Source organism: Oncorhynchus tshawytscha, linkage group LG19 (assembly GCF_018296145.1).
Source record: "Oncorhynchus tshawytscha isolate Ot180627B linkage group LG19, Otsh_v2.0, whole genome shotgun sequence".
Lineage (NCBI taxonomy): Eukaryota > Metazoa > Chordata > Actinopteri > Salmoniformes > Salmonidae > Oncorhynchus > Oncorhynchus tshawytscha.
This window is the reverse complement of record NC_056447.1, coordinates 46,049,943-46,077,352: the sequence shown is the minus strand read 5'-3', so window position 1 is coordinate 46,077,352 and position 27,410 is coordinate 46,049,943. Positions and strand designations below refer to the sequence as shown.

The 27,410-nt window shown below is 43.9% G+C and overlaps 3 protein-coding genes across 4 annotated transcripts in view; 1 reads left to right on the top strand and 2 right to left on the bottom strand.

The window, feature by feature from the left end:
• The window catches only part of poc1b (POC1 centriolar protein B), a 57,931-nt gene extending 45,276 nt beyond the window's left edge, over nucleotides 1-12,655 (bottom strand). Inside the window, exons 1-10 of the mRNA XM_024380072.2 lie at nucleotides 12,519-12,655; nucleotides 11,969-12,053; nucleotides 11,566-11,737; nucleotides 11,012-11,191; nucleotides 9,439-9,546; nucleotides 9,076-9,191; nucleotides 8,772-8,905; nucleotides 5,944-6,012; nucleotides 5,315-5,467; nucleotides 5,044-5,124 (exon numbers count right to left, since the gene is read on the bottom strand). Coding sequence (XP_024235840.1) covers nucleotides 5,044-5,124; nucleotides 5,315-5,467; nucleotides 5,944-6,012; nucleotides 8,772-8,905; nucleotides 9,076-9,191; nucleotides 9,439-9,546; nucleotides 11,012-11,191; nucleotides 11,566-11,737; nucleotides 11,969-12,053; nucleotides 12,519-12,533 — 1,113 coding nt within the window. The 5' untranslated portion in view covers nucleotides 12,534-12,655. The remainder of the gene's footprint in view (nucleotides 1-5,043; nucleotides 5,125-5,314; nucleotides 5,468-5,943; nucleotides 6,013-8,771; nucleotides 8,906-9,075; nucleotides 9,192-9,438; nucleotides 9,547-11,011; nucleotides 11,192-11,565; nucleotides 11,738-11,968; nucleotides 12,054-12,518) is intronic.
• Nucleotides 12,656-12,692: 37 nt separating this feature from the next.
• cep41 (centrosomal protein 41) lies at nucleotides 12,693-21,567 on the top strand. 2 transcript variants are annotated; one of them, XM_024380075.2, is made up of 11 exons: nucleotides 12,693-12,798; nucleotides 13,770-13,833; nucleotides 13,996-14,043; nucleotides 15,861-15,922; nucleotides 16,056-16,125; nucleotides 16,772-16,898; nucleotides 17,492-17,661; nucleotides 19,063-19,130; nucleotides 19,304-19,418; nucleotides 19,505-19,720; nucleotides 20,414-21,567. In XM_024380075.2, exons 2-11 carry the CDS (start codon nucleotides 13,773-13,775, stop codon nucleotides 20,539-20,541), a joined length of 1,065 nt encoding a protein of 354 aa, XP_024235843.1. In that variant the 5' UTR covers nucleotides 12,693-12,798; nucleotides 13,770-13,772; the 3' UTR covers nucleotides 20,542-21,567. The 2 variants fall into 2 exon arrangements, with proteins under 2 accessions (XP_024235843.1, XP_024235842.1); XM_024380074.2 differs by lacking the exon at nucleotides 12,693-12,798 and adding an exon at nucleotides 12,966-13,138.
• LOC112218859 (carboxypeptidase A1-like) lies at nucleotides 20,651-26,259 on the bottom strand. The gene is made up of 11 exons (XM_024380076.2): nucleotides 25,805-26,259; nucleotides 25,446-25,527; nucleotides 24,593-24,727; nucleotides 24,296-24,400; nucleotides 24,034-24,135; nucleotides 23,834-23,935; nucleotides 23,309-23,419; nucleotides 23,055-23,145; nucleotides 22,429-22,628; nucleotides 22,110-22,194; nucleotides 20,651-21,977 (listed from the first exon to the last, which is right to left on the bottom strand). The coding sequence occupies exons 1-11, from the start codon at nucleotides 25,867-25,869 to the stop codon at nucleotides 21,790-21,792; spliced, it is 1,266 nt and encodes a 421-aa protein (XP_024235844.1). The 5' UTR covers nucleotides 25,870-26,259; the 3' UTR covers nucleotides 20,651-21,789.
• Between the last annotated feature and the right edge of the window lie 1,151 nt (nucleotides 26,260-27,410).

The window sequence follows — 27,410 nt, the reverse complement described above, 5'->3', positions numbered from 1 at the left end:
CTAAAGCTATGACATCCTTTTCTGTAATTTTCCAAGCTGTTTAATGGCACAGGTAATTTAGTATTAAACTTCTGACCCAATGGAATTGTGATAGATGATTTCACTTAGAATTCACTGTGTCTATAAACAATTGTTTGGAAAAATTACTTGTGTCATGCTCAAAGTAGATGTCCTAACCAACACTATAGTTTGTGAACAAGAAATTTGTGAAGTGGTTGAAAAACAAGTTTTAATGACTCCAACCTAAGTGTATGTAAACTTCCGACTTCAACTGCACATTAACTTATTTTTTCGCCCTCAATCTGAGCGCTCTGGGGCAGTTTTTCCTCAAGGATCTGTACTTTGCACCGTTCATCTTTCCCTCGATCCGGACTAGTCTCCGAGTCCCTGCTGCTGAAATACATCCCCACATCCAGATGCTGTCACCACCATGCGTCACCGAAGGGATGGTGCCAGGTTTTCTCCAGACGTGACGCTTGGCATTCAGGCCAAAGAGACACGTCTTGGTTTCATCAGACCTGAGAATCTGGTTTCTCATGGTCAGAGTCCTTTAGGTGCCTTTTGGCAAACTCCAAGTAGGCGGTCATGTGCCTTTTACCGAGGAGTGGCTTCCATCTTGCCTCTACCATAAAGGCCTGATTGGTGGAGTACTGCAGAGATGTTTGTCCTTCTGGAAGGGTCTCCCATCTCCACAGAACAACTATGGAGCTCTGTCCAAGTGACGGTCAGGTTCTTAGTCACCTCCCTCACCAAGGCCCTTCTCCCCTGATTGCTCAGTTTTCCTAGAGCTGGTTGCCTGGCCAGAGTCTTGGTGGGTCCAAACTTCTTCCATTTATCCTCTCAGGGATATTCGGGACGGTAGCGTCCCACCCCGCCAACAGTCAGTGAAAGTGCAGGGCGCCAAATTCAAAACAAAAATCTCATCATTAAAATTCCTCAAGTATTTTACACCATTTTAAAGATAAAATTCTCGTTAATCCAGCCACAGTGTCCGATTTCAAAAAGGCTTTAAAGCGAAAGCACCACAAACAATTATGTTAGGTCACCACCAAGTCACACAAGTCACAGCCATTTTTCCAGCCAAAGAGAGGAGTCACAAAAAGCAGAAATATAAATAAAATGAATCACTAACCTTTGATGATCTTCAGATGACACTCATAGGATTTCATGTTACACAATACATGTTTTGTTCGATAAAGTGCATATTTATATCAAAAAGTCTCATTTTACATTGGCGTGTTATATTCAGTAGTTCCAAAACATGCAGTGATTTTGCAGAGAGCCCCATCAATTTACAGAAATACTCAAAATAAACATTGATAAAAGATACAACTATTATACATGGAACTTTAGATAAACTTCTCCTTAATGCCACCAGTGTCAGATTTTTTAAAAACTTTAAGGAAAAAGCATACCATGCAATAATCTGAGTACGGCACTCAGAGACCAAAACAGCCAAAGAGATATCCAGCCAGTAATAGTCAGAAATAGCATTATAAATATTCACTTACCTTTGATGATCTTCATCAGAATGCACTCCCAGGAATCCCAGTTCCACAATTAATGTTTGATTTGTTTGATAAAGTTCATCATTTATGTCCAAATGCTTCCCTTTGTTAGGGTGTAAACAAATCCAAACGCGAGTGCAAGTCCAGCCAAAAGGTCGGACGAAAAGTCCAAAAAGTTATATTACAGGTCCTAGAAACATGTCAAACGAAGTATAGAATCAATCTTTAGGATGTTTTTATCATAAATCTTCAATAATGTTCCAACCGGAGAATTCCTTTGCCTGTAGAAAAGCAATGGAACGCAAGCTAACTTTCACATGACCGCACGTCACGAGCTCGTGGCAATCTGCCAGACACCTGGCTCAATCCCCACTCATTCGGCCCCCCTTCACAGTAGAAGCATCAAACAATGTTTTAAAGACTGATGACATCTAGTGGAAGCCTTGGGAATGCTGGAATGCTGCAGAAATGTTTGGGTACCCTTCCACAGAGCTGTGCCTCAACACAATCCTGTCTCGGAGCTTTACGGACGATTCCGTCGACCTCATGGCATTGTTTTTGCTCTGACATGCACTGTCAACTGTGGGACCTTATATAGACAGGTGTGCCTTTCCAAATCAATTTAATTTACCACAGGTGGACTCCAAGTTGTAGAAACATCTCAATAATGATAAATGAAAACAGGATGCACCGGAGGTCAATTTCGAGTCTCAAAACAAAGGGTCTGAATACTAAATGTAAATAAAGTATGTTTTTATTTTTAATAAATTAGCAAAAATTTCTAAAAACCTGTATTCACGTCATCATAGTACTGTATGTAGATTGATGAGGAAAACATTTAATACAATTTAGAACAAGGCTGTAACGTAACAAAATGTGAATACGTTACGAATGCACTGTATGTGGTAACACGTTTCATGCCAATAAAGCCATTTGAATTGAGAGAACGAGAATAAGAGGGAAAGAGAGAGAATGAGAAAATGAGCCAGAGAACAAAGGGGAAGAGAGAACAGGCAATTAAGTAGAAAGCAATGAGAATCTACATGAATTGAGTCATGTCAAAGTGCGTCACAATTTACCCCATAGATTTACGCACGCAAGCATACATGACACTGGCATGTAGCCTCATCGGCATAGGCACACTGTACCCCGCCACACACATACACACACAAAAGTCTCCAAGGCATAACAAAGCCAACACATGCATACGCACAAACAGCCTATAACATATAAAAGCATACTCACACAGACGGAATCACCCTGAAATAATGACTGTCAGTGGGTAAAGACCCCCTCCAAGCAGAATTCAGCCTCTCCCTCCCTCACTACGCTTGGTAAGGAAGCAACATTAGGAAACACTAACCCAGGGCAGGAAGATACTGTGTGGGTTTGGAGGATATCTAGTAGTCCTCCCTGGTGATGGGAGCTGACAGGGAAGGACCAGGGGGTGAACCACCCTTGTCCCTTCATTCAGTACAGGCCTCTGTTAGCTAACAGAGTGTGTGTGTTAGTCTGGGAGATGCCATGAGATGCTTTTCATTCGCTCCTTCACTTTCTCTCCCTCTCTCTGCTGGCAGGCACGGGCATCCACTCGGCCACGCTCTGGCGACACACACAGGAAGCCCGACAGAGCGAGAGAACCCGACAGAGCGAGAGAGAGCGAGAGAACCCGACAGAGCGAGAGAGAGCGAGAGAACCCGACAGAGCGAGAGAACCCGACAGAGCGAGAGAACCCGACAGAGCGAGAGAACCCGACAGAGCGAGCCAGAGCGAGAGCCCGACAGAGCGCGAGAGCCCGACAGAGCGAGCGAGCCCGACAGAGCGAGAGCCCGAGCAGAGCGAGCACCAGAGCGAGAGCCCGAGCACCAGAGCGAGCAAGCCCGACACCAGAGCGAGCGAGAGCCCAGAGCACCAGAGCGAGCGAGAGCGAGCGAGAGCACCAGAGCGAGAGCCAGAGCACCAGAGCGAGCGAGAGAGAGCCAGAGCACCAGAGCGAGCGAGCGAGAGAGCCAGAGCACCAGAGCGAGCGAGAGAGAGAGAGCCAGAGCACCAGAGCGAGCGAGAGAGAGAGCCAGAGCACCAGAGCGAGCGAGAGAGAGCCAGAGCACCAGAGCGAGCGAGAGAGAGAGAGCCAGAGCACCAGAGCGAGCGAGAGAGAGAGAGCCAGAGCACCAGAGCGAGCGAGAGAGCCAGAGCACCAGAGCGAGCGAGAGAGCCAGAGCACCAGAGCGAGCGAGAGAGAGAGAGCCAGAGCACCAGAGCGAGCGAGAGAGCCAGAGCACCAGAGCGAGCGAGAGCCAGAGCACCAGAGCGAGCGAGAGAGAGCCAGAGCACCAGAGCGAGCGAGAGCCAGAGCACCAGAGCGAGCGAGAGCCAGAGCACCAGAGCGAGCGAGCCAGAGCACCAGAGGGAGCGAGAGCCAGAGCACCAGAGCGAGCGAGAGCCAGAGCACCAGAGGGAGCGAGAGCCAGAGCACCAGAGCGAGCGAGAGCCAGAGCACCAGAGGAGCGAGAGCCAGAGCACCAGAGCGAGCGAGAGCCAGAGCACCAGAGCGAGCGAGAGCCAGAGCACCAGAGCGAGCGAGCCAGAGCACCAGAGCGAGCGAGAGCCAGAGCCAGACAGAGCGAGCGAGCGACAGACAGACAGACAGACAGAGCGAGCGAGCGAGCGAGCGACAGGAAAAGGAGGATAGTACATGCAGCCAGACCGTACTTTTTAAGCCAAAGGCAGTACTCACAGTGCAGAGACGGGGGAGATACAGAGAAGCTCTTTGCTGCCTACATGGATGAATGGGATCTGCATATTCAGTAGGCATGTTGTTCCCACATCATGTACTGTGATATCATTAACTCAACACACCATCTACAAAGATGCTGGATGCTACCAACAATGCCATGTTAAACTGTCTGTCCGCAGCACACCCATTTAGGCCAATCTGGCATGAATGAACACATGAACAAACTCATGAATGAATGAATAAACTACATATTACTCTTCAACAACCACAGAGAAGCCCAAGCTGCCTACAGTACAGTGCTGCTCTGTTTGTCAACCTAAAACAGCTCGCTGGTATTGTGAAGTCCTTTGAGTGCATTGTGGGTCAGGGCACTGCAATGGAGAGCACACACAGACAAGGTGTTGATAATGCGGTTGTCACCAATGACACAATTAAACACGGGTCTGTATCCCCACCTGGTGGACTATACATGTTACACATCATGAAGTCTACCTGGGAACCTCAGACCACACACACACACACACACACACACACACACACACACACACACACACACACACACACACACACACACACACACACACACACACACACACCAAGATCGTGTTCATTAGGACACACAGTAAAGGAAAATTAAAACGGTTTCTTATTGGAAAAGACCCTGTTTCACAGTTTTGGAGCGGTTCCTTTTGTTTCATGCCTACTGAAGATGACTCTGTTATAGCCAGATGAAACGGACATCTGACTGTGCTGATTGGCTGTGAGGGAGATCGTGCTGGTGGGTAGAAGGGTTCTTACCGTAGTGGCTGTGTAGAGGGTCTGGCCCACCTCTATGACAGCTGGGGCAGTGGTCTGGGTGTCTGCCACCATGGGACTGATCTATGGGGAGGAGAACAATGGTCACAACAGTGTGAAGCATTTGGAATACAAACACCACCTGTATGTGTTAATGCATTATGGGTGCATTTATAGGAATATGAATTTTACATGTCTGAATCAAATAATGTGAAGTCAGTGAGAAGATGATTGTGTTTATCCATGTGTGGTTATGTCTGTGTTGCCCTCTGACCTCTATAGCCCCAGACTGGGCGGAGTGGAGGTGTGGTCCTCGAGGGTAGATGTCTGTCAGGTGAGGAGAGGGGTCGGGGCTGACCCGCTGGCTGTGTCTGCTCAGGACCTCACGGTAGTCAAAAGAATCAAAGTTGGTCTTCCACATTAAAACCTGGGGGTGGTAGGTAGCCTCGCGGTTAAGAGCGTTGGAAGGTCGTTGAGCCGAAAGGTCGCTGGTTTTCTAATCCCCAAGCAGACTAGGTTAAAAATCTGCCGATGTGCCCTTGAGCAAGGAACTTAACCCTGATTGTTCCTGTAAATGGCTCTGCTAAATGACAAATGTAAATGTTGATAGATGTGAGCCATTAGGGCAGGAAACCAGCTCATCATTGCAAATAAGTAGATTTTTTATTTTACTAAATCAGTTAAGAACAAATTCTTATTTACAATGACAGCCTACCCCGGCCAAACCTTCCCCTAACCCGGACGATGGGAGAATATGATAGTCTGTCCGGAGTATACAGAGATCTACTACCTGCATTTTTCCAATAAGAAGACTGATCAGATTATGCAGAAAAATATTTTGCTGGTGTTCCCTACTGAGCTATCTGCTTCCCTTCATACCATGAACACAGTTAGTCCACCCACCTGAGCATCACAACCCCCTGAGGCAAAGAAGTCTCCTCCCCTGGAGAAGGCCACAGACAGGACAGGACCCTAGGAGTCAAAACAACTAAAACACTTCAAATCACAGACACTATAAGATAAGACTAGAGACCATGACAGCTCCTTGCTTCAGATGTTCAGATCATAGAATTGTATTTCCTAATAATAATCTAGCAATTCTATTTCTATAGTTCAGATGGGTATGTCTATAGAAACGTTGGTGATCATACACACGTCCTCAGGTTCTGGGCTAATAAAGAATGCCAGTAAAGAACAGGAAGACTTGCACACCGTATACACTCCCAATTCACTGCTTTACTGACTACATTTCCAAAGCGGATCTTTGTCAGGTCGAGTGCTCACAGCCCACCTCACATGACCATTACACACACAACACATGGTGGGTGTGGAAACAATTCACTTTAATTAAATCACTTATATTTGGCATCATTCCATGTTCCACAGAAGACGTGGTATACTGGATCAAGTGTATTTGTGGTCTATGCTATATAGGAAAGACTAAATAAGCTCTGAAAACAAGAATAGCAAAACAAGGAGTAAAATCAGGACTAGAGGTTGACCGATTATGGTTTTTCAACGCACCCCAAAAAAAGCCGATACTGATTAATCGTCATATTTTTATATATACATTTTTTTGTAATAATGACAATTACAACAATACTGAATGAACAATGAACAATTATTTTAACTTAATATAATACATCAATAAAATCTATTTAGTCTCAAATAAATAATGAAACATGTTCAATTTGGTTTAAATAATGCAAAAACAAACTGTTGGAGAAGAAAGTAGAAGTGCAATATGTGCCATGTAAAACAGCTACCGTTTAAGTTCCTTGCTGAGAACATATGAAAGCTGGTGGTTCCTTTAAACATGAGTCTTCAATATTCCCAGGTAAGAAGTTTCAGGTTGTCGTAATTATAGGAATTATAGGACTTTCTCTCTCTACCATTTGTATTTCATATACCTTTCACTATTGGATGTTCTAATAGGTACTTTAGTATTGCCAGTGTAACAGTATAGCTTCCGTCCCTCTCATCGCTCCTACCTGGGCTCGAACCAGGAACACGTCGGCTACACCAGCCTAATCTCGGGAGATGATAGGCTTGAAGTCATAAACAGCGCAATGCTTGAAGCACAGCGAAGAGCTGCTGTCTAACCCAGTAAAGTTCTGTTTGAATAAATGCTTACGAGCTGCTGCCTACCACCGCTCAGTCAGACTACTCTATCAAATCATAGACTTCATTATAATAACACACAGAAATACAAGCCTTAGGTGATTCATATGTTCAAATCCGGAAACTATAATTTCGAAAATAAAATGTTTATTCTTTCAGTGAAATACAGAACCGTTCCGTATTTTATCTAACGGGTGGCATCCATAAGTCTAAATATTGCTGTTACATTGCACAACCTTCAATGTTATGTCATAATTATGTCAAATTTGGGCAAATTAGTTCGCAACGAGACAGGCAGCCCAAACTGTTGCATATACCCTGACTCTGTTGCACAGAATGCAAGAAAAGAGACAATTTCCCTAGTTTAATATCGCCTGCTAACATGAATTTCTTTTAACTAAATATGCAGGTTTAAAAATATATACTTCTGTGTATTGATTTTAAGAAAGGCATTGATGTTTATGGTTAGGTATATTTGTGCAAAGATTGTGCTTTTTTCACAAATGCACTTTTGTTAAATCATCCTGTTTGGCGAAGTTTGCTGTCTCTGTTAGGAAGAAATGGTCTTCACAGAGTTCGCAACGAGCCAGGCGGCCCAAACTGCTGCATAAACCCTGACTCTGTTGCATAGAACGCAAAAGAAGTGACAATTTCCCAAGTTAAAAGAAATTCAAGTAAGCAGGCAATATTAACTAAATATGCAGGTTTAAAAATATATACTTGTGTATTGATTTTAAGAATGGCGTTGATGTTTAGGTACACATTGGTGAACAACAGTGCTATTTTCGCAAATGCGCTTGTTAAATCACCCGTTTTGCGAAGTAGACTGTGATTCAATGATAAATTAACAGGCACCGCATCAATTATATGCAACGCAGGACAAGCTAGATAAACTAGTAATATCATCAACCATGTGTAGTTAACTAGTGATTATGTTAAGACTGATTGTTTTTTATAAGATACGTTTGATGCTAGCTAGCACCTTACCTTGGCTCCTTCCTGCACTCGCATAACAGGTAGTCAGCCTGCCACGCAGTCTCCTCGTGGAGTGCAATTGGCCATGATCGGTGTCCAAAAATGCAGATTACCGATTGTTATGAAAACTTGAAATCGGCTCTAATTCATCGGCCATTCCGATTAATCGGTCGACCTCTAAATCAGGACTCTTAATTAGAGAAAGCCTGTGCATAATCATGGAGGGTCATCACAATATCAGCTCTCTGAGAGCAGTACACTGGTATCGAGCTTCCAGAGTAATCTAATTATTATTTTTTTAAACGGTTGCCTTGGTTTAAACTTGGACCCATATGACCATATGTACCTGTGTGATTAATTATAGATTGACTATGTGCAAAAGTGAATTGCATTGTTTCCACACCCACCATGCGTCATGTGCGTAATGGTCACGTGAGGTCAAAAGCGTATATTTGGGGATGTGAGTCCGTTTGACCTGATGAAGATCCGTTTCGGATCGAAACGTAGTGACTAAAGAGGTGAATTGGGAGCATAAACAGTGTACGGTCCTTCTTGTTCTTTTCAGATGGGCGTGTCCACATACTGTAGCATAAAGAACAGCCTTAGCGTGGTCCTAAGTGTGGCCTAAGCATTACCTTGTGTCCGTGGAGGGTGTAGATGAGGCGTCCCTCCAGCAGGTCCAGGATCTTCACTGTGCTGTCACTGGAGCCACTGATCATATAGTTTCCAGACGGGTGGAAGGAAAAGCAATTGATCCCTGCACTGTGGACTGATAGCAAAAACAGAGGTTTGTGTGTGCAGATATTGAACCTGGCCTCTCTAATACAGGAAGATTGGTTGCCAGGTGTGTTTCTAGTAAAGTACACTTTAAAATAGAAAAATGTTGGGCAACCAGGCTGTCATTCAGTAGAATTCTTAAGCCTTTTAAAAGCTTGTTACCTTGGTAATGCTGGAGCAGTTTGTTTGTCCGTATGTCCCAGATCTTCAGCGTGTTGTCTGCTCCTGAGGATGCTATGCAGGTGCCACTGGTGTTGAAGTCTACAAATGTTGCTGATCTAGGAAGGCGGAGGGAATAGGCTACTACTTAAAGGTGTCAACCATGTTAGGTGGTTCCAAATATAAAATGCAATACAACAGCACCACCAAGTGGTCATGTAGAAAACCCTTGAAAGTGGTTAGACTCCCCTCCCCCGACAGACAGTCATGTTACATCAATATAAACTGACTTTATTACAAATGCCAAATAAAACAATGACAGGTTCAGTATAGCCTTCAAATATATAAAATAAGTATATTTCTTACCCTCCATACTCTGTGAAGCAGTTGATGCACTGTTTGGTGGAGGTGTCCCACAGTCGCACTGTGCGGTCGTCACCACAGGAGGCAATTAGACGGCCGTCAGGAGAAAACCTGAATGAAAAAACAGTTATAACGCAGACAGACCAACACAATCTCCATCAGTTGTGATGGAGGATAAAAAATATAGAATCAGTTACATTTCGGGATATTATTTGAGGGTATATCATATAGTTTGACAATATTGCAATATTAATTCTGCGCTAGTTGGCTGTACCTGCACCAAATCTCGCAGTACTTATCCTTCATAGCTTGTTCACCATCTTCTTAAATAAAGAACCAATATGTTTTCAGCACTTTTAGTACCATGACTAGTTCTCATGGTTCTCTGTTGTCCCACTGCAGCAAACATATGGTGAGCAACATTTTTGGAATATGGAAAATGTCCAATCTGTTTCCCCATTTAGGGACTGCAGGATTCAAATCCAGTGTGGCCGCATCACTTACAAAGTTACATACATAAACTTTCTGGAAGAGATGTGCGTCTTTCCCTTTCAAGACGATTTGATACACATCTAGACACATGGGGCTCCGATACCATACGTTTCAGTTTGAAACGCTTCGTTGTGATTAGAGGAACAAATCGATGCAGATCTGTCCAAGCTCACCTGTGTGTGTGTGTGTGTGTGTATGTATATATTATATTTATGTATATGGTGTATGTAGGCACCTAAGCTGAGCCATAAAGGCAACTGGGCAGCAAACCACCCCATTAAAAGTTAGTGGAGGGGGAGCAATGTTTGCTTTTTGTCTCTCACTCAACATCAACAGAACAAAGGAGATGATCATGGACTTCAGGAAACAGCCGAGGGAGCACCCCCCCATCCACATCGACGGGAAAGCAGCGGAGCTGATGTTAAGTTCCTCAGCTTACACCTCACAGACAATCTGAAATGGTCCACCCACACAGACAGTGTAGTGAAGAAGGCACAGAAGCGCCTCTTCAACCTCAGGAGGATGAAGAAATTTGGCTTGTCATCAAAAACCCTCAAACATTTACAGCTGCACAATTGAGAGCATCCTGTCAGGCTGCATCACCGCCTGGTATGGCAACTGCACCGCCCATAAACGCAGGGCTCTCCAGAGGGTGGTGCAGTCTGCACAACACATCACCGGGGGCAAACTACCTGCCCTCCATGACACCTACAGCACCCGATGTCACAGGAAGTCCAAACAGATCATCAAGGACAACAACCACCCGAGTCACTGCCTGTTCACCCCGCTACAATCCAAAAGGCGAGGTCAGTACAGGTGCATCAAAGCTGAGACAAAGAGACTGAAAAACAGCTTCTATCTCCAGGCCATCAGACTGTTAAACAGCCATCACTAAACAGAGGCTGCTAAAAACACTTCAGTGAACCGAAAATTCATAACGTTTGAGTCGATTTTCTGACCAATGAATGCTACACTTAGGTCAGTATGGGGTCCCGCAGACCGATGCATATCGATGAATCGTTATAGCCCTACTTTATTGTGTAAACCAACCACAAACACATACAGGCAGTTGTTGGTTCAGTACCTGGCGCAGCGGACCCAGTTGGTGTGCTGGTTGAGTGAGTAGACAAAACGTTGTCTGTGGACACTCCACACCTTGACAGACTTGTCGTCTGACGCAGTCACTAGCCTCTGGCCGTCATGAGAAAAGCTGACACTGCGTACTGTAGCCGTGTGGGCTTTGAACACCATCGACTCTCCTTTACTGCAGAACACACAAGAAAGAAAGAGAAGTGCTCAGAGAGGGAAATATGGGTAACAAACATCTAAAAGCAATGCACTAAGGTGAATCTAGAAGGTAATGTTCAATGCTGTGCGAGGAGACATTAAAGTTAGGTAGGCACTAGCTACAGAATACAATATCTCAGGTTGTTCAAATGTCAATGAAGTTGGCTAGTCTAGGTACTAGCTAAAGGTTGTTGCAATCTTAATGACAACTGTCAGAGACTGCATGTATGTGACATCTAAAGCCAGGTGTGGGTGTGGTCCTCTGTTGCTCAGTTGGTAGAACATGGCTCTTGCAACACCAGGATAGTGAGTTTGATCCCCGGGATATCAGGTGCTTCTCTCTCCACTCACATGCTGGGCGTCCACAGCCGTACAGTCTTGTCCTGGGATGCAGAGACGACCAGATCTCCTGCAGGGGAGAACTGGACCCCTGTGATGACATCTTTGTGTCCAAAAAAACGGAACGCCCTGGCCTTAGGGTTCAGATTCCAAATCATCAAGGTCTTATCTGCAGACCCTGAGGCTGAGAGGAACATGGATGGAAACACAATGAACATGAGATGAGAATTAATTATATATATTTCCAGATAGTTAAGACTAGCCTGGTCCCAGCTCTGTTTCTGTTCTTGCCAACTCATTGTGAAGCCAAACATGACAATTCAATAAGGAGCTGGTAAGGGAGCAGAAACACTGGTTAGTAGGCTAAGTAAAGACATGATGCAATAGGGATGTGTGGTGTGTTGTGGATCTATACCCAGCTGTTTGTGTTTGGAATTGAAGTCTGCACAGGTGACAGCATCTTTGTGGCCCTTGAAGTGTCGCTCGAGGGTGGGGTCCTCCTGCAATGACAGAGTTCACCACAGGGTCAGGTATGGCTGGCATGCCAAAGTTGCCAAGTATGAGAAAACATTGAATGCCATACTATACCACTAAAATTGTGTTAGCTAAATGTACTAGTTAGGTTGAGTTAGGTTGCATGGTTTAGGTTGAAGGAAACTACTTCGAATGAGACTTCACTTTAATTAGTTATGCATTACAGACAATCAGTATTCTTTAGAAATGGTAGCCAAATGAATTAGCTACTGCAAGTAACTGAGTAATTTCTAATTAAAGCTCTGGATAAACTCGGCTGATGACATGACAATACTGCCTATCCAACAACCAAGATAAGATACTAGACAGCTAGTTAAATCCTATTAGCTAACTACCTTTCAGATAACTAGCTAGCATGTTTATCGGAAGGGCAGTCAAGCTTTAGTTAGCTCGCGCCACCGATATAATACCAAAGTAAGCAGCACACTTACCATAACTGATGCCATTTAATGCATTGATTACGATAATCCTTACATTTGCGGTGCATTTGATTTTTGAAAGATTAGCGGGGAAAGTTGGTGCATCCAACTCATGACTTCCATCTGTCTGCCAGTCAAAGTGAAAAACATAGTGCATGCCCAATTCCTCAGACTTTGCTAGTCGAGCGCCGATATGCTAATCAGCCAACTTTTATCAACATACAAACACGACTTTGGCTCATGCAGTTAACCTTAATCAATTCCACAGAAGCCTTGGTTAAATCAGCTAAATGTGAGTGAAGTTGTTGTTAGTTAATTGCTACTAGCAACCACTGAGCTGTAATAAGAACTAGCAACTCTATATTTAGGAGAGAAATGCCGCACATTTGCTAGAGCAACAGCCGCGAGAAAAAGAAACAACCAGGGAGGAGTTAAGCGTATTCTGCTGCTACGCAACTACATCAAACTGTGGAACGGTAGAAACCGACATCGTTAAAACAGCGTCATTGATTGGTCAATGGTTGCTCTCGGCTCAATCAGCGCCAAGTTTGTTAAACTTGGAACTTTGGGTCTGGTTTGTCTCTATTCCGTTTGAAAATATGTCGACAAAGAGCAGTATTGGCAACACGGAGGTAAATATAGCAAGCTATAGTTTTTAGCAAGTTGTACATGTAACAGCCCAGGTTGGTGGGTGGCAATGGTGCTGTTAGCTATCAAGGCATTGCCAAGCCAACAGTGTTTCTGTTGAGCAGTAACGTTAACCCCTTCTGCTGTTTGTAACGATATTAGCTAGTTAAATTAGTTGATTGAGGAAAACGTTACGTAACTATTTTAGCCATCATAGCTAGCTAACGTTAGATCTTCGGTCATCAAATTAGCTAACTACTGTAGCTAGCTAACGTTAGCATGTTATGCTTCCAAAACGTGTATTTTTAATGAGCTAATGTTAGCTAGTTTCCTGGGTTGACTTGACAGACACCTTTCATAAACATGTACTAAACATGGAAGGGTATGACCACGGATAAAACAAGGAATATTTGGTTTGACTATGACAGAACAGTTCAGCTGCTGAAAGGGCTGCTTTGTCCAGTGGCAGACATTGCTAACTAGAGTTAGCTAGGCCTTTATGTAGGCTCACTGGAGAAATCCTATCTCAATGGGTAATGTAATGTGCTTAATGTTTTCAACACCTTGGTAAAAAAGGAAGTAGCTACCATGACAACACAGCAAATCACAAATGTTTGTGTATTCCCCATCTCACAGTACATGAAAAGGAGAATACCTCAGAACCCCAAATATCAACATGTGAGGACAAGGCTTGACACAGGTATTATTCCACAACTCAGGTTATTCAAGTGTTCTAGCATTGGCTACCAGTGCCAAAGGACTCAGATGCATCATATTTATTGACATTTATCAGTAGATCGTATTGATGTATACATAATCTTTGCTTATCTTCAATGTTGTGAAACCTGTTGTCATTTGAAAGGATGCAGCCTGACGAAGTATGTGGAGAGGCTGGAGGAGATAAAGAAAAGTAAGTTACATTTCATTACAGACTTTTGAGATTGGGTCAGGGCGGTTAAGAAATCTTAACTTCCGAGTCGTGCAGCGGTCTAAGGCACTGCATCGCAGTACTAGATACGTCACCCTGGTTCGATCCTGGGTTGTATCACAACCGGGAGTGCCATAGGGCGGCGCATAATTGGCCCAGCGTTGTCTGAGTTAGGGGAGGGTTTGGCCGGGGTAGGCCATCAATGTAAATAAGAATTTGTTCTTAACTGACTTGCCTAGTTAAATAAAATTAAAATGTACAATTAAAAGGGAGTTGTGTGGGCGGACTGGAGTTCCAACTACATCGAGCCGCTGTCAGTCGATACTTGTAAACATTTAAAATCTTACCGTGTTCCTATGTTTGTCCTGAGTAAAGTCGGGCCTTTCTTTGTTTCTGAAAATCCATACTTTTTTTATCACAAGTTTTGGTGCCATATTAGAGCAACGAAAATGTTGAAACAGGCGATGGTTGTATTTCACAAACATTTTATTAAAAAGTTTGCATTTCAGCAAACCAAGAAAGGCCCGACTTTACACAAAACAAACATAGGTATGTAAGTGTTTAAGATTTTACAAGTTTCGACTGACAGCTACTCGATGTAGTCAGAACTCCAGTCCGTCCACACTCTTCGCCATTCAACTCCCCACTGGGCAAAATCTGTTTCCATGTAATTTCAACAAAAAAAATCAAAGTCATGATGTTGAATCAACATGGAAACTGATTTGGATTTGCAAAAAGTAATCAACGTAAGGGTCTTTTTAACAGCCAACTTTTAACCTAAATCCAATGACATGGTGAAATATTTAGTTAATTTTACGTTTAATTCAAGTTAGTTGACAACTCAATCAAATGTTAATCAAAACTAGACATTGAAATTATTTCTTTGTCCGGTGGGTCTCTTGAGAGGTGAGATTTCTCAACAAGGCGCAGGGGGCCTCATTAGGCTTGTATTGGCTGAAATCTACAACATGACTGTCACAATTGGTTTTTAGCTCCAGTTCAATATTGCCAAACAGGTGTACCTGCACTTTGTCCCTATTACCAAAAAAAGGAGCAGTGGACAGTGTTAGAAAATGCTGAGTTGCACCCCCCCTCAACTCAAGTATCCTGTCTTTAAAGAACAGTTGTGGTCCACTATCACATTCTGTTTGGTGTTTTACTTCATGTACTTTCATGGGTAACCCAGAGAAGCCATGTCCTGCTGATATTTTAGCCCCAGTCACCAGGTTGTATCTGAGAGAATAAGCACTTTGTCTGTTGTGGCCATTTTGTTTCTGGCTTTTCTGATTTCTCAGGGATAAGCAACACTGATTCCTTCATTCGGCAGTGGGCGATTTGTGTTGTTCACAATAATTTATCTGTCAGGGCTGATGTAGGAGGTATTAGGCTACATTGTGCGGGTGCCAACAGAGACAGAGGATGGTGTGATAGTCAGGTCACACTTTGGCCAATGCCAATGTTAAAAGAGGGCTGAGCAGCCAGTATTGAGCACAGGTGTCTTACCATCTCCCCCAGAGCTGTAATGTTATGGAGATGGACACAGTGGAGTTGAGATTTAGTGATATGTTGGGACAAGGGGAGGATGAGCAAAGGGTTGACATGCATGACCCAGGTGAGATATACTGGTGAGGGGCCTGAGATTGACTTGGTACTTATAGGATAGTTGTAAGAGAGAATACTGGTGAGGGGCCTGAGATTGACTTGGTACTTATAGGATAGTTGTAAGAGAACATCCTCAGGGTTTCTCCATGTCTTTTGCTCTCATTATTTTGAGAGAAACTGAAAATGTATTTGATTAGATTACAGGTACAGAAAGGATGAACTCTTCAAAAGGCTTAAAGTTACAACATTTGCACAGTTGGTGAGTGAAACATTATTACGTCAGTGATGGCAAAGACATGTTTTTTATTCTCAGTTACATCTGCTTTTTTTGTTTTCGTGGAAGTAGCCTACATGTTATTCAATCACTTTATCTTATAATGTTTTTAAATCAGGTAATTCAGGTAGCATCGGTTTCGGACCTGAATGAAAGTGTGAGTGATGGCGAAACACCAAGGCTGGAAGGTAAGAATATTTTTTGGGGGACAAATAGGACGCTATTGATGTTTTATACCATTATTGATTTGATCTGGAGCCCCAGTTTACATTTTAAATGAACTGAGAATTCCCATCAAGTCAAATCAAAATGTTCTTTGTAAATAATAGGTGTAGACTAACAGTGAAATGCTTACTTACGTGTCCTTTTTCAACATTGCAGAGTTAAATATATAAAATGGAAATAGTGACATGAGGAGTAAATACACAGTGAATAATGAATAACATGGCTATATACAGGGAGTACTACTACCAAGTCAATGTGCAAGGGTACGAGGTAATTGAGGTAGCTATGCGCATATGGGTAGGGTTAAAATGACTAGGCAACAGGATAAATAATAGACCGTAGTAGCAGCAGGTAACTATTTTGATTAGCTCTTTAGCAGTCTGGTTTAGCAGTCTTATTTGGGGATAGAAGCTGTTCGGGGTCCTTTCGGTTCCAGACTTGGTGCACTGGTACCGCTTGCCATACGGTAGCAGAGAGAACAGTCTGTGACTGGAGTCTTTGACAATTTTTAGGACCTTCCTGCAGTTGCCTTCAACGTTGATTTGAATGAACATTGAGGCAGTACTGTAACTGTACAGCAACATCACTATGCTTTATTTCCACCTGAAGCCGACATGGAGCGTCTGTCTGAGCAGAACAACGGTTCCCCCCTGCCTACGCCCACACCTGCTCAGTTCTTCGACAACAACAATGACGCAGGGGACGCTGGCTACTCCCCCAGGTCGACACTTCAAAGGTAACTCCCAGCACCCTACTTTGAACAGCATGACACACACACCAGGATTTTCCATTTTCCCTACCAACGACACACCTGTTCTCAATTACTTCCACTGATGTGTACTCTCACTCACAACCCATAACCCCAGGCACAGCTGTATCCCTCTCAGCATTCAACCCACACATCTATCTGTATATCCCAGCAGAGTTCTCTCCCCCTCGACAACCCTCCTACCCCTTCATTGTGTATGATATTTGATAGCAGCTTTTTCCCTAGGGTCCAAGCTCCGTTGCCCCCTCACTAGAACAGAAGGTTGTAACTCTATCGCCTCCCTGGGGCCTCCCTAAAACCATGGCATTAGATCACCTTCACTGGCAAGCTAAACCTCCACAGCCTGGCTAAAGTGACAAAGCTGGGATTGTACAGAGTTGAGCTCAGTTCCATTTGGAATACTGTAACTGATGATTGCAATGTCAGACATTATAGAATGAAAATTATGTCATTCACAATATACTCTCAATATTTTGAGTTGGAATGTTTGGTGTTTTTTCACATACAGAAAAAGTGTCCTTGACCCGTGTATAGCCTGACACTTTTGACTCTCACTACAGTGTAATAAGCGGGGTGGGAGAGCTGGATCTGGATAAGAACGGTCAGAAGACAGTGACTCTGACAACCGTGTCCAGCCCTCGGCTTCCAGATGGACCCTACCCAGACTGTCCATACCTGCTGCTGGACGTCAGGGACAGAGAGCAGTACGACCAGTGTCACATCATCAGCGGTAGGGGGACCATCAAATCAAATTCAAATCAAATTTTATTTGTCACATACACATGGTTAGCAGATGTTAATGCGAGTGTAGCGAAATGCTTGTGCTTCTAGTTCCGACAATGCAGTAATAACCAACAAGTAATCTAACTAACAATTCCAAAACTACTGTCTTATACACAGTGTAAGGGGATAAAGAATATGTACATAAGGATATATGAATGAGTGATGGTACAGAGCAGCATAGGCAAGATACAGTAGATTATATCGAGTACAGTATATACATATGAGATAAGTATGTAAACAAGTGGCATAGTTAAAGTGGCTAGTGATACATGTATTACATAAGGATGCAGTCGATGATATAGAGTACAGTGTATACGTATGCATATGAGATGAATAATGTAGGGTAAGTAACATTATATAAGGTAGCATTGTTTAAAGTGGCTAGTGATATATTTACATAATTTCCCATCAATTCCCATTATTAAAGTGGCTGGAGTTGAGTCAGTGTCATTGTCAGTGTGTTGGCAGCAGCCACTCAATGTTAGTGGTGGCTGTTTAACAGTCTGATGGCCTTGAGATAGAAGCTGTTTTTCAGTCTCTCGGTCCCAGCTTTGATGCACCTGTACTGACCTCACCTTCTGGATGATAGCGGGGTGAACAGGCAGTGGCTCGGGTGGTTGATGTCCTTGATGATCTTTATGGCCTTCCTGTAACATCGGGTGGTGTAGGTGTCCTGGAGGGCAGTTAGTTTGCCCCCGGTGATGCGTTGTGCAGACCTCACTACCCTCTGGAGAGCCTTACGGTTGTGGGTGGAGCAGTTGCCGTACCAGGCGGTGATACAGCCCGCCAGGATGCTCTCGATTGTGCATCTGTAGAAGTTTGTGAGTGCTTTTGGTGACAAGCCGAATTTCTTCAGCCTCCTGAGGTTGAAGCCTGCTGAGGTTGTCTGTTTGGACCAATTCAGTTTGTCTGTGATGTGTATGCCGAGGAACTTAAAACTTGCTACCCTCTCCACTACTGTTCCATCGATGTGGATAGGGGGGTGTTCCCTCTGCTGAAGTACAGTGAATAGAAATCTAATTCCAGACATAGAATGAATAGATTTCAGACACTATAAATATAATTAATGGAATTCTGAGCCTTACCCCACCAGGGGCTTTATAAATGCATAGTATATCTGAAATGAAAATGATATCCATCATCAGGATTGCTATTTCATGATATCATCTTTAGAATTGAAATTATATTGGCCAGAACTTCGTAACCAGAGTTGCAAATGGTGGCAGTAGTTATGAAACTTATAGGACAGGATATTAACTGTTTGTCCTTGATGGTATTTTTTTAGGAGGCTTTTCACTCCAATGTAATACTGTACGTATTTGTGACATCTCACATTTTTTTCCCTCAGCATACAGTTACCCCATCGCAACCCTCTCAAGAACAATGAATCCCTACACCAAGGAGGTGCTGGATTATGTATCCTTCCACCAAAACAAATAACTGTATTATTATTTCATAACTCGCATTACCAGGCAATCTGAAATGGGCCAAAACACACTAGTAAAATATCCATATACTGTACATGTTTGAATATCCATTTGTTTGCTTCACTGTTGTACTCTGATCCCATTAATCTTGACTTGATGTAGAAAAATGTTTCTGGTAAAATCATCATCGTATATGATGAGGATGAGAGGATAGCTGCCCAGGCAGCCACTGCCATGTGTGAACGGGGCTTCCAGAACCTCTTCATGCTATCTGGAGGTCAGTTGATGTTGTATTGTGGGCAAGTAATATTTTCAAGTGGAAGCTTTGGAATCAGTGCAATGTCACACTCCACTGCCCCCCAGGCCTGAAGGTGATTGCGCAGAAGTTTCCAGAGGGGATGACAACAGGCACCATCCCCGCGTCGTGCCTCCCGTCTCCCAAGGTGACAGCGGGCAGGAAGCGCTACACCCACAGACAGGTTTTCATGCCAGCCGATAGGAAGTGGAGGTTCACCTCAGACGACATGGCCAACATCCAGGCACACTTGGAGGAGATGCTCGTTCCCTCGGACACCAACAGTAAGGCACAATTAACAGCTAACAGGCTCACAGAAAAGACCGTTAAGACTCCAACGGGAAGGCTATGCCAACAGCTAACTGACTCCAACAGGAAAGCATCACTCCCTGATCTGTTGCTTTGGGTAGTAACAACAACCTACCAGTAGATGGTGATAACATGTAGAAAAAGCAAACAGCTGGGATGGACTTTTTGTAGCCCCCCTCCCACACACACACACCTTGTGCAACATTTTAGTGGCCCCCCTCTTGATGGTGAATAGAAATATACAATTTAAATATAATTTCCTGCAATTCTACACATTTTGCCATGAATTATGCCATGTAATATGGTATATGAATGACACTGGCTTACAAAATCAACAGGGGGTCCCTGAGGGCAGGGCACTGCCCTGCGTTTAGATAGTCTAGTCAGCTAACTACCAATCTAAAAATTGGCTAATTTAGTGACTGTCCGTGACTGACATAACAAGAAAAACTGCTGTATGATTCACAAACACATTCCAAAATTGCACCTGGTCTATTCTATTCCTAAGCGACCGCTTATGCCTGGAGCCAGCTGGGTGTTTGTTCCAGCCCTAAACACCCCATTAGCTCAAAGGGTTGGCCACCCTTGACAATGACGTAGAGAATAATTTCCTGAAAGCATGTTACTTTTTAGAGATGTGTGACTGTCTTTGTGTGTGCATTTTCTAGGCCGGTTCAGCAGCCGCATGTCCACCAGCAGTGCCCAGTCCAAAGCATCCAGCGCTCGGAGTCTACACACTTCCTCTTTAGCCGGCTCTGAAACCGCCAGATCCCAGAGCAGCCGACCGTGGAAATAACCCTTAACCCAAATAAAGTCTTATTTCACTACCACCCCCCCATGTGCCCCTCTGTGAAAGGGCCTCCCACCAACCCCCTCCCTCCCCCAGGGATACCCAACTGTTGTCCTCAGGGGCCCAAATCTGCTTTATTGTAGGATAATAGGAATTGGCGTGTTGATTTTGAATTTGTTGCACAATGAATATAAAAAAATGTCATCAGTGATCGTAAGATGATAATTTATGTATTTGCCTTGCACTCAATTATCATAAACTCGCAGATGTTGCTTTCCTAAAATGACTTCATTTTAGTTCGCGCTCTGGCTGTCTCTGTGTGTGATGCCTGTCATTGATAAAAACCAGTCAGCCATTGATCGTGTCCATCTCCATCAACCCTCATTAACTTAAGGTCATTTCACTTGGTAGCAGGGTACTAAAATTATATCCCATATGCTTTGTTGTACATTACAAATAACCAGAGGTGATGGTTGTTGTTTGAGGGCATTCTCTATTTTAAGAGGTGAAATGTAATATTTTTTATGTGATATTTTCTCTAAGGGGAACTTCCTCCTGGAATATTGTGATATAATATGAAGTGAGATGCTCAGAAGCGCTACATGTTTGTGTCTGTGTTCTCATAGGATTTGGTGATGTCATGCAGCCTATGATGAAACATCATCATGGTGGAGTAGGGCATTATGGGATGGTAGTCATGGTTACCCGAGGAGAACATCTTAATACGTCCGATAAATGTGAAACAGTATTTGTGCTTTGAGGTTGTGAACTTTGTTGTATTTTCTTTGTCAGCGATTTTTGGGGTGAAGATAAATTGCAGGGTCTTGTGTATTTACTGTAAAACGTGGTCTTTGGAGGAGTACAATACCTTTTGAGGCTGACGTCTGGCCTGTTTGTGTATATCAGATGCAAGACAACTGTCGTTTCTACTCCTGACAATGAACACATTAACTGTCCGTCATTACGCTCCATCCATTAAACTGGTTGGTCTCAGTTTAGTTTTTGTATATTAAATAAAACGCACAATGTATATTCTGATGTGAACTGGTCATTTTGTTGAGCATTTTACTGACGTGATTTCTAGTGCACTCTTGTGGACTGGATGGTATCATCAGCTTGAGCTAGATACTGTATATCTACAACAGTACAGACAAACATAACTTTGTTTTACACAGGCATTCACATGACCGTATCAAAGAGAGATATACAATTGGTTAATCTGGACAGTATACTGTAGTTGTCATGGTGACCCCTCTAGTTGGTGTTGTCCTTGGTGTGCTCCATGATGGCCATCAGAGCTAGCCAAGCCTCCTTGGCAGTAGGGATGATCTGATTGGCTGGCAGGATGAAACCATAGCGACCGGTGTCTCTCAGCTCGAAGGTGTAGGAGTACTTGATGCCCTGGTTGTAGGACCAGTCAATACTGATGCCACTGGCTCGGTCTAGTGGAAGATAAGCACATGATTTGTATACGTTGTTCCTGTATTAGACCTTGTTGTGGCTGTATTGAGCCTAAGATGTAGCCTTTCATGTATTTTCAGTGACTTAGTGAAAGTGAGTGGCCCGTCACTTACATATGGTGGTCATGACGCTGCCGTATCTGAAGGAGGTTCCGTACAGGCTAGCCAGGCCAGTGATGGCCTTCCTAGCCAGGTCGTGCTGTGGGTGAAATGTAAAATAACATCAAGAGATCTGTACAGCTTTTGACCATTTATTTTCGATGGCAAAACGTTTCCTTTTTGTGTACACTGAACTTGACCTGTCAAAGGCCTTAAGCAAAACCAGCTGTACCCTGTTTGATTATATAAAATTGCATTATTAGCTCACATACAGATGACTGAGACATGGCTAAGGGCCAAGGGAAGGCAGGAAGCCTGTCTCTGCCAGACTCACCAGTTCTCTCTGGTCGTTGCAAGGGGTTGCAGTGTAGCCGTAGGGGTACATGAGCCTCTGGGAGTAGCTGTGGATGTCGATGAAGGCCTTCAGGTTGCCATGAGACTTGACAAAGTCCACGATGGACTTGACCTCAGACTCTGAGTGGGCCTTGGGCCCGCGGTAAGTCTGATCGCAGGGGTTACCGCTAGAGCCAGCGGCTAGGGAAAAAGAGTTGAATACAACCAACATCAGGCCAGGGACAGTCCAATCACAACATTGACACACTTCCTTTAAACTGTAAGTCACCATAGGGGAGGAGATCATTTTCTCAACAACAAAAAAACGATGTATTTAAGCGTGACAATTAAATAAGGCAGAATCCTGGGGATCCCAAGAAGTGCACATTTAGTTTTTTGGCCCTTACTCTACACAGCTGTTTCAGATAATCAAAGCTTGATGATGAGTTGATCATTTGAATCAGTTGTGTTTTGCTAGGTCAAAAAACTAAATGTACACCCCTTGGGCTCCCCAGGACCGGGTTTGGGGAAAGGCTGTCGTAAGGCAACCTGTATCGTGGACAATTTATGCAATTTTAAACAATGTCTCAAGCATCATTCAAGAAGCCGATAGAAGACATAGCTTACTTCCAAAACCAGCATCCCAGTTCCTGTTGAGGTCAGTTCCATCACAAGAAGAGCCAGGGTTTGGCTTCCTGGTCTTACGCCACATACGGTTCTGTGGAACATAAAAGGTCAACATATTCAATGGTTTGGTAAGTATCCATGCGCATTCACTCTGACTGACACAATGAATGAATGAAGCATCATATCTGCCATTACAGAGGATTGGTGGATGGATTATTAATAATAAATACACATTTTTGCTGTTCGGAACTCACAGTTTTGTGGCTGTAGTTGTAGCCATCTGGGTTGGTCACAATCTCCAGGAAGATATCCATGTTGTCCAGAATGGCAGTGAGTGCGGCGTCATGTCCGTAGTCAGTCACAATCTGGTGGTCATTGAAACAGAAATATCTATGCACATTATCATACTGAACAGAGAATACCTGGGCTCAAGGGGGCCAATTCAGCAACCTGTGGGAGTAGGAACGTCCCAGTGGGTATTCAGAACCGGAATTGCCCGTGATGGGTATAAAGAGACTTAACTCCCTTCATGAGCCCTGGGGTTGGATTCCTCTACATGAGTCACAAGCCAAACTCCAGTTTGCTTTTAAGCATAGCAAATATACTGTAATGACCCCCTAGCCTTCATAACACATTTTTTCCAATGGCCCTATAGCCTTTATTACACTATAATTGCTATTCTTAGCAGAAAACAGGAGTTTGCATTTTGACTCATGAGCATGTGGGGGAATCCAACCCAGGGGCTCTGACTGGAAAGAATGAGACTAGAAGTTGATCACCTTCTTGGCAAACCAGGTGCCACTAGCCTGAGTGATCCATTCTCTGGAGTGGATTCCAGTGTTAATCCAGATGCCACGACGGTTGGTGCCACCAGTGCTAAACTATATGAGAGAGAAGGGGAGCATTAACTTTATCAGGTGCAAAGAAAATCCATGATAATCTTCAAACACCAAAAACGTATTGAAAAACGATGACTTACTTTGAGCACATTCAGAGGGCGGCCCTCATAGCTCTGACCAATCACGATCTTGCTGACCAGTTTGGGGTTCTCAGCCACCAGCATGTCCTGAAAACTGTAGATCTGGAGAGAGAGAGAAATCATCTTTAATTTGAACCAAATAGCTCTGAGGACTGGAGTTTTAAAACAGGGCTGATATCATTGTTATAACAGTGTTATGACAGACGTTATAATAGCTGATAAGCAAGAACAGGTGGTCTTGGCTGTGTGATTGGGTACTAACCTCATCCCCGTTGTGGTAGTTGGTGTAGTTGTAGTCATCTGTGGTTCTGGGCTCAGTGGCACATGCAGCACTCAGCCTCTGCTCCTTCTCCTCGTCCAACATAACCTGAGAGACATGGGGCAAAAGGTTTCATACTGCTGATCACTCTCCTTGGTTCATTCAACGATGATTAGATTTCAGGGGGATAACTTTGGTGGCACCACAGTCTGTCTCCTTATTACCTTAAGAATAACAATGACGTTAGAGGGGCAGATGAGCTCTCTTTCCTCCCCAGATGAGAAAGGTGTCCTACTTCACCTGTAGGTCCATGATCATGACGGAGTACGGGATGTCTTCAGTCTCCAGGAAGGCCTTGACAGTCTGCAGGCTGGTGAAGGGAACTCTGATGTCCACAGGAGTGGAGAGGTCAATGGGCTCCATCCACACATCCAGCTGGGACAGAAGAGAGGGGAGTGGAGTGAAGGAGAGGAAGGAGAGAGGATGGAGGAGAGAAGGAAGGAGAGAGGATGGAGGAGAAAGGAGAGAGAAGGGAGGAAAGAGGATGGAGGAGAGAGAAGGGAGGAAAGAGGATGGAGGAGAGAGAAGGGAGGAAAGAGGATGGAGGAGAGAAGGAAGGAGAGAGGATGGAGGAGAAAGGAGAGAGAAGGGAGGAAAGAGGATGGAGGAGAGAGGAGAGAGAAGGGAGGAAAGAGGATGGAGGAGAGAAGGAAGGAGGAGAGATGAGAGGTAAGGAAGGAGAGAGGATGGAGGAGAAAGGAGAGAGAAGGGAGGAGAGCAGAAGGAGGAGAGAGGAGAGGTAAGGGAGGAGAGAAGGGAGGAGAGGTAAGGAGAGAGGATGGAGGAGAAAGGAGAGAGAAGGAAGGAGAGAGGATGGAGGAGAGAGGAGAGAGAAGGGAGGAAAGAGGGTGGAGGAGAGAGGAGAGAGAAGGGATGAGAGCAGAAGGAGGAGAGAGGAGAGGTAAGGGAGGAGAGAGGAGAGAGGTAGGAGGAAAGGAACATGCAGATGAAAATAGAAAATGGACTGGTTGTACAGTTTGAGGGGTTCTGTTCTGATCATTCTACACTTGATTGTTTTCCTCTGAAATTCATATTTATCAGAAGTACATGAATCACATTATCTCATAGGATGATCACTGTTATCATTCCCAACCTGGAGATGTTCCATCTCAGCCATGTCCTTCAGGAGAGAGTGCTGGAACTCATCCTTCCCAGTGATACGAAGCACCTGGTGCCTTTAAAGATATTACAACAACGATGTTATCATTCCTAATAATTAGAATTAAGAGACGGGGAATCTTATTTTTAAAAAGGGGTGTTTTAATCCATTTATGACAGTCAACAAATCATATGTCATTACCCTTTGCTCAGCTACCACTGCTGTTCACAACAAGTTGAAATCACTTAATCAGTCAATCAATCAGTCAATCAATCAAATGTATTTGTAAAGCCCTTTTTTACAACAGCAGTCACAAAGTGCTTTCTTTTCAGTACTGTTTGATGATCACTCACCCCTCAAAGGTCTCCTTGCCGATAATGGCCACAGACAGTGCAACCAAGACGAGCAGCACCTTCATCGTACCTAATACAGTAAAGGCAGTCAGAGCCACACACCCTGCCCAGCACTTTTTACCTTGGTTTGTAAGTTGATGTTATCCTCAGGTGTTTTCTCCTTCTGTTCTGTTTTCCACAACGACTCGGATGTAACACTGATGGTATGTATTTGTGGAGCAGATTCTCAGAAGTTTGATGAAAATGGATGGACCAGATTGTCTAGTTTTTATCCTCCCATTCCATTTACTTAGTTCGCCTGTGTTTGTATCCCTACACTGTAAAAGCTATGCCCCCAAGGGTCGCCGCAACCTTTTTTGAGAACTGAGTCAGAGAGTCTATTTGAGCATATACTGTATACTCACACCAAGAAGAGATCAAATCAAATCAAATCAAATTTTATTTGTCACATACACATGGTTAGCAGATGTTAATGCGAGTGTAGCGAAATGCTTGTGCTTCTAGTCCCGACAATGCAGTAATAACCAACAAGTAATCTAGCTAACAATTCCAAAACTACTACCTTATAGATACAAGTGTAAGGGGATAAAGAATATGTACATAAAGATATATGAATGAGTGATGGTACAGAGCGGCATAGGCAAGATACAGTAGATGGTATTGAGTGCAGTATATACATATGAGATGAGTATGTAAACAAAGTGGCACAGTTAAAGTGGCTAGTGATACATGTATTACATAAAGATGCAGTAGATGATATAGAGTACAGTAAACACGTATACATATGAGATGAATAATGTAGGGTATGTAAACATTATAATAGGTAGCATTGTTTAAAGTGGCTAGTGATATATTTTACATCATTTCTCATCAATTCCCATTATTAAAGTGGCTGGAGTTGAGTCAGTGTGTTGGCAGCAGCCACTCAATGTTAGTGGTGGCTGTTTAACAGTCTGATGGCCTTGAGATAGAAGCTGTTTTTCAGTCTCTCGGTCCCAGCTTTGATGCACCTGTACTGACCTCGCCTTCTGGATAATAGCGGGGTGAACAGGCAGTGGCTCGGGTGGTTGTTGTCCTTGATGATCTTTATGGCCTTCCTGTGACATCGGGTGGTGTAGGTGTCCTGGAGGGCAGGTAGTTTGCCCCCGGTGATGCGTTGTGCAGACCTCACTACCCTCTGGAGAGCCTTACGGTTGTGGGCGGATCAGTTGCCGTACCAGGCGGTGATACAGCCCGACAGGATGCTCTCAATTGTGCATCTGTAGAAGTTTGTGAGTGCTTTTGGTGACAAGCCGAATTTCTTCAGCCTCCTGAGGTTGAAGAGGCGCTGCTGCGCCTTCTTCATGATGCTGTCTGTGTGGGTGGACCAATTCAGTTTGTCTGTGATGTGTACCGAGGAACTTAAAACTTACTACCCTCTCCACTACTGTTCCATCGATGTGGATAGGGGGGTGTTCCCTCTGCTGTTTCCTGAAGTCCACAATCATCTCCTTAGTTTTGTTGACGTTGAGTGTGAGGTTATTTTCCTGACACCACACTCCGAGGGCCCTCACCTCCTCCCTGTAGGCCGTCTCGTCGTTGTTGGTAATCAAGCCTACCACTCTTG